General features: G+C 35.3%; 1 protein-coding gene across 2 annotated transcripts in view; it reads right to left on the bottom strand.

Annotated features, from left to right (window-relative positions):
- Positions 1-1,051: 1,051 nt before the first annotated feature.
- Positions 1,052-6,837, bottom strand: part of ANGPT1 (angiopoietin 1) — a 250,076-nt gene continuing 244,290 nt past the window's right edge. Inside the window, exon 9 of one of the 2 annotated variants that reach the window (XM_050802168.1) lies at positions 1,052-3,596. In XM_050802168.1, the coding sequence (XP_050658125.1) occupies positions 3,436-3,596 (161 nt within the window). In that variant the 3' untranslated portion in view covers positions 1,052-3,435. The remainder of the gene's footprint in view (positions 3,597-6,837) is intronic. The other variant, XM_050802167.1, reaches the window with a different exon arrangement.

The raw sequence follows: 6,837 nt of genomic DNA, 5'->3' as shown, positions 1-6,837 counted from the left end.
TCATCCATGGGTCAGCTATGGGCTGGCTGGTCTAGGGTGGTCTCAGCTGGTAGACTAGGCTTTGCTCCACGTGGTCTCTAATCCTCCATTAGGCTACGCTGGGCTTTTTTTCATGCCAAAGGTAGAATGTTTCCGACCAGACTCAGAACTGGCACAGAGTCATCACTTCTGTTGTGTTCTATTGGCTACAGCAAGTCCGGAGCTAGCCATTTGGGGAGTAAGGAAATAGAATTTATCTCTTTATGGAACAAGCTGCAAATTCGCATTGCAAAAGGTATGAATACAGAAAGGAGAAGAATAGACATCATTTTTGCAAGTAGTCGACAATGGGGCTTCTTTGTTTTGATTGGAATACTGAGTAGGTGGAATGAAGCTGTCTGGCAATGAAGGCAGAGATTAACCTGACCTGTTTATTTTAAATTCAGGGAGTAGTGAGGAAACATTGAAGTGTTTTGAGCTGGGAAAAACCATGTTCAGAAGTCTGGCTTTAGAAGGAATAAGCTTTTATGGTTTTGAGGTGAATAATAGCACAGAGAGGCAGGATGAAAGAGTGTCTTTTCCAATCATCTAGGAGAAAGAAAATTAAGGAAGGTTTGAATCAATGTGATGGAAATAGGAGAAGAATCAAGGCCACAGGCAAGAAATTTCTTGCAAGGACTGATAAGACTGCTGATGGCATGTTAGGTGAGAGGGACAAGTAGCATCTCCTTTATGCTCCTTCCTTTTCCTCCTGTATACCAAACTCAAATTTTTAACACACATCCTCTTATTCTACATTCAGAGTTCCCAGAATATATTGTCCATTGTCACATGATAATGTGGCATTTAATAATTGGCAGGACACGACAATCATATTGTAGGGACATGGGCCTGAGACCCACTGCTTTGATCTACCATTCTAATGAGGCTAAGCTTTCTTAATTCATCCAAGACTGAAAGTTTTTCTAAGATTGAGGCTTTAGTTCATTTGGTAGATTTTTGTCAATGATTCTATAACTTCATAAATCTTTAATTTAAATTTCACAAAATATATATTAAAAATAAAATGAAGTTGCACAAATATTACTTTCAATTTTATTTAAATCAAATAATGTTGTGTTGATATGAAAAATTTTGCAAGAAACCACATGAATTTTAAAGACAAAATTTGAATACCTAATTACCCTATTCTGAAATAATTAAATGCAAAGAATACATATGTTAATTTGCCATAAACATGTAGGTATTACATAAAACACATAACGGAGTCATAAAACATTTTACACTGCTTTATTATAAATAATTGGAAACAATATTTCATTTTTCAAACCCAGACAACAAAATAGTAAATATCATGCTTTCTTTTTTTTTATTACTTTATTTTATTTTTGTAATATGAGTCTGGAAATAGTATTCTTTATCCAAAAACTGGTTTAAAAAAGTGTCTGTAGGAACACAAAAGGACAAAATACTCATTTTCTTTCCCTTAATTGAAAACAGTCGAGAAGGTTTTTAGAGGGAGAGGCTTGCCTGCTACGGAGGAGCCACCAAGAATAGAAAAATGGTATAATACCTACAAATATCACTTGTAAGGCAAAAAGGGGTAGAATACAGACACATAAATATAAAAAAGACTTGATTGTAGACTTTAAAACATATTTTTCTTGACAATGTGAATAGCTTTATTTTTGCAAATGGAGGAGACCATTAAGGCATAGTGGATCAAGTCACCAAGTTTGAAGCTGGTATTGCTACCTTGCCAACAACTGTCTCTTTTGTAAGAGAGGAGACCCAATAGCTTTATTTCAATTTTCTCATCCCATAGTGACTCACGTTTTAATAAAAACTGTTTACTGTTATAACCTCGGACACTTAGAGGCAGAGAAGACTTCTCGAAAAAATACTGTAGTAACTTCAAGCACCCCCAAAATTCACTTAAAATAGATTATCCCATAGGAATATTTCCATTAAGTTATTTATAGCAACTAGCAGTCAGAATTTCTCTTAGGTGACTATGATTAATTTTCTTTTTGTATATATTTCCTTTACATATAATAGTTTTGCCAATTTTTCCCCCCAATAATAATTTTTAAAAATTTAAAATTGCCTAAGGGAATGGACTGAAGGAGACAAATATGAAGAGTGATGTATTTCATTAAGGGATATAGTAGATTTCTTTGAGCACTTGTGTTTATTTTCATCAATTAAGGACAATGTTGCATATTCCAGATTAATTAGCTATTAGGTTTATTGCAGATATAAACATGCTATGTACAATGATATTTATAATTATTTTATTTTTCATAGACTTCAAAGTGTTTCCTTTATAGACACTGGAACAGTGTGAATCTGGTAAGTATGTTTCCGTTAATTAGCAAAATTTAAATTAGCAAGACATAACAGGGTGAGTATTGAAGTTCTAAAAACATTTTTAAAATAATGAAGTTACATGTATGTATACACATGCTAATAGATGCTGTAAAATGAACCGCTCCAGAGTACTTGGTTTTACTTCAACTTAATATACTCCAAAATATTGCTTTCCTGTATAATATCAAAGGAAATATTAAATGCATGTATATTATTTTAAGAACTTGATGATATATTTTACATTCTTTTAGCTTCACTCAGGCTATAAATATATTTATATATCATTCAATCAGTTTTTAGAGTAAATGGAAACCATAGTATGAGGTGGTAGGTTTTCACCACATACATCCTTACTTGATTATGTCCATTTTTTTTTTCTGAAAACTGTATCAAAAATCAGAGTATGTTTGTTTCTACTACACAGTTATTGTCCATGTACTACAATTCATTATGGCTTACAAAAATGGAATTTTCATTTGAAGATGGGTAAGAAGAAATCAGCCAGTAAGTATGACACTGGAATTAGGCTTCTGAAATCCATTAACATTTAACCAACTCAGAGGACAATGCTGTTCTAAATTTGTATCAAAATTGTGCAACAGTATAATTTGTTAGTAGGTTTGCATAGATATAACACCTTTTCACTGGTGTAATACATCTTTTCCAAAGGATTATGGCAGGCTTGTTTCTATTCTTCCTGTATATTCTCTTTTTCACTCTTTTTTTTTTTCCTGTTTTACATGAAATTAACCATATTTATCATCTGGCTACCATAGTTCCAAAATAAGGTCCAGTAGTAGTTTGAAGCACAGCAAAGCTGAGCAGGTTCTTCCCTTTTTAAAGCTCGACAGTCAATGGAGTTTTCTATAGTGGAGCCACGTGAGCACTGTTTCCCCAAGTAGAGACTCCTGTGAACTCAAAAGGCTCCAGATTCACAGTCAAGGACCTTGGTGACTTCACATAACTACCACTTATTGCTGGAAGGGAGACAATTTTGTTTGCTTCTGAAGTTTTCAAGCACTTTCTCACCTGGCAGCTTCTCCAGATTTCTTTGTTGTTTTTATAATCACTTCTGACATTGTGCTTTCAAAAATCTAAAGGTCGAATCATCATAGTTGTGGAACGTAAGGAGTAACTGGGCCCTTTGAAGTAGTGCCACTTTATCCCATTCAGTTTTCCATGGTTTTGTCCCGCAGTATAGAACATTCCATTTAAATTGGAGGGGCCACAAGCATCAAACCACCAGCCTGAAAAAATAGTTCATGATAGAAGAGAGAAGGAGAGGCAGCAATTATAAGTAAATGGAATATTTGGAAATTAATGGCATTAAATGATGGGAAGCTTGCTTGTTTTTGTTATGCTTGTTTGCAATTAGGAGGCATCAGTAAATACATTCCCAGTAGTGAAACTGTTTTAAATGACTTCTGATTTAAGATTTGTGTGACCCATCAGAGACAGCAATGCTGTCATGGAAAGCAGCTTTCAGTGTGACTCCACTGGGACTCACTTCCTCTTGTAATGATGGGAAGCCTCTGGGCTTCAAGATACAATCTATATAAGAGATGGATTTACATGTAAGACAAGTGCAATAAGGAAAATGTATATACCCATAAGAGGCATTCCATCTTAAGACTGTTATTGGGAATAGAACAATTAATTATTAGTAAAGAAATTCAGAAACTTAGACAAGCAACTGAGATCTAAATAGAAAGATATTCTCCATCTACTGCATATGTTTGTCAATAATTGGCCCTAAGCTGCTTCTAAAATTAATTGGATACTGTGCGATGACTATGATGCTCAAAAGGACTTTTAATTACTGTGCCCTCTCTGTAGTTTATAACAATAGAAAAAGTGTTCTGCAATAATAGCCATTCAGTTCCTGTACAACTATATTTTGTCTATGGTTATTTAAGTGCTTTCCAAACTTAGTAAAAAGAAAAACAATTTGATGAGTAACATGGAAATTCTGTGCTTATATAGCTCTCTATAAGGATAACTGGATAACTCAGTTTTATTTTTTAAATAAATTAAGTTCTTAGATTTTTAGATAAAGCATAGTGTTTTTTCCTGTCTCCTGAAGTAACACTACTGAATCTTTAGGGAGAGATTTATGCCAGAGACATTCTGGCATACTTTTTATTTGGATACAGTTGACCTCTCTTAGATTACAGACTTATACCTAAGGGACTAATAGCTAAAGAAAGAGAAAGCTGTACAGCTGATGTTTAACTGTAACATGAGCACCATCTTGCAGAAACTTTAGAAAAAGTTAAGTGGAGAAAAGCTAGTTCTCATTTTTCAACTTTAGAAGATGAATATAGCTGGCTTGTGTTTATAAAGTCACACTAGAGGCGTAACAAGCTGCATTAATCACCAGTTCATACTGCGGAACCACAAGGTATGTCTTGATGAATTTGGAAAGACACTATATTCCATGCAGTTTTATCAACTGTATGCAAACAACATAAATGTTAATGTAGTCAAAACACGAGGGACAAAAATGTTCTTGTTTGGCAAAGAAGGAGGAACTACAAGTAAAATTCTACCTTTGTTTTTCTTAAGATTAATTCCCCTAATTTTTGATAAGTACAGCTGGTAAAAATGTGCTGTTTATATTATAAAAAGCATTCTAATATTAGTGAATTTATTTGCCCAAAAGACTTTTTCTAAAGGACTAAAATGAAACTCTAAGATGAAATTCAACTTGATTGCTTCTGTGTTTTAACTTTTCTCCTCCTTTTTTGTGACCTTCTTGAGGCACTTTTCCATTGCATTAATGAACTTTTTATAGTCTTTCAAATATGCACCATGGTCTCTCAAGCAAACACACTAACTCTATTGTTGAGACTGACGACGATTCATAGAATTCTCTTCCAAGTTGCATTAGGGTAAAATGTGTGTTTTTGTTTATTTGGTTTATAGAAAGTCACAAGAGTCCCAGAGGAGTACAGAAAGACAGACGTCTGTTGCAACAACAGCCTGGCAATAAAGAGCATAGGCTGAAAGATGCGTTCATCGGGAAACTTTGGGAAAACTTAGGAAACAGACAAGAAACAGTAAGAGCCTGTGAGAGAGGTAAATTCATCTTGTGTATCTTCTTGAATGAATAAAGTGGGGTAATGTTTGCAATGAGTAAAATGGCATTTCGGAGACATTGAAAGAAGGCCAGTATGGCTGTGTCACAATCAACGAGGGGGATAGTCGCCTGAAGCTGAGAGGGTCTGAAGCACATCACTCAGTGTTTTGTTCATCATCCTAAAAACAATGGAAAGCCATGGTTTGTATATTGGCCTATCTCCTGTACTTAGTAGGACACCTAACAAAGTTTGCTTCCCAAATGACCGGTGGGTCACTGCTGGCTTGTTAACTGATTGACTCTCTGATTGGTTCTCCTTGTGAAGTCTTTGTTGTCTGAAGTTGTTTAGCTTACTAAAATGCTATATTTGATAGATACCCCAATATGTAACATCTGTCCTTATTGTATCCATTTTTTTCTTTATGTATCCATTCAATATATAATTATCGTGAAACGTTGTTACACAGTACTCAAGACAGAAGTAGTCCTTGCCTTCATGAAACTCATTTCTAATGAGAGAAACAGATGAATATATGTAAGCAGGCACAAAAATTACTATTAGGTTGGTGCAAAACTAATTATGGTTTTTGTCATGACTGTTCTTGACAAAAAATGCAATTACTTTTGCACCAACCTAATATAAATTATGACTTAAAATGTCATGAAGAAAATAAGTAGGAGCTCTGAAGGGAATAACTAGAGTTTTCACACTCGTGAAAGAAGCTGATATTTAACGAGACCTGAAAGAGCAGAGAGGCAGCCCCAGGAAGATGGGAAAAGACCCTGATAAGCAGAGTACAGCACCTGCAAAGGCGATGAGGAAGAAAGCCAGCTTGGGATGTGTAGGGACATCAGTGCAGCTCGTGCACAGCGAACAAGAAATGACTTGCAGGAAATGAAGGTGGAGGAATAGGCAGTCCTGGAGAGAAGTTCAATGTTTATGGAACAATTTGTAGTTTAGCCAGCCTGCTTGTCCATGATGAGGCAAACAAGTAAAACATTCTCTACAGATGGGAACCACAATCGAACCAGAAGAACCAGATCTGCTAGGTTAAATGTTTCCTCAAACACTGTTTAGAGCCCTCATTCTCTATGATCTTCCAAAGCTATCCTGAGCATATGTGACAGCATAAAAAAAGAAGAAAATTGAGTCTAGAATCAATTCTGCAAATATTAACCAATGGATAGAGATAGGGGACAGGAATTTTTGGAAACAAAATTTCTGACTTTAAAGCATGCACAGTTTTGTGTAGGAGACAAACAAAATGCTACACATTGAGATGATAGCCGCTAAACAAAGAGAAGAAGAAAATGTTATGGAAATACAGAGGCAGTAGGTGCTAACTGTCTGAGGGACCACAAAGCTCACTCATCCAACAGCTGCTCTGGGTCCTGAAGGATGGGTAGAG

The sequence above is a fragment of the Macaca thibetana genome, chromosome 8 (assembly GCF_024542745.1).
Source record: "Macaca thibetana thibetana isolate TM-01 chromosome 8, ASM2454274v1, whole genome shotgun sequence".
Classification (NCBI taxonomy): domain Eukaryota; kingdom Metazoa; phylum Chordata; class Mammalia; order Primates; family Cercopithecidae; genus Macaca; species Macaca thibetana.
This window is presented reverse-complemented; position numbering and strand designations above follow the sequence as displayed.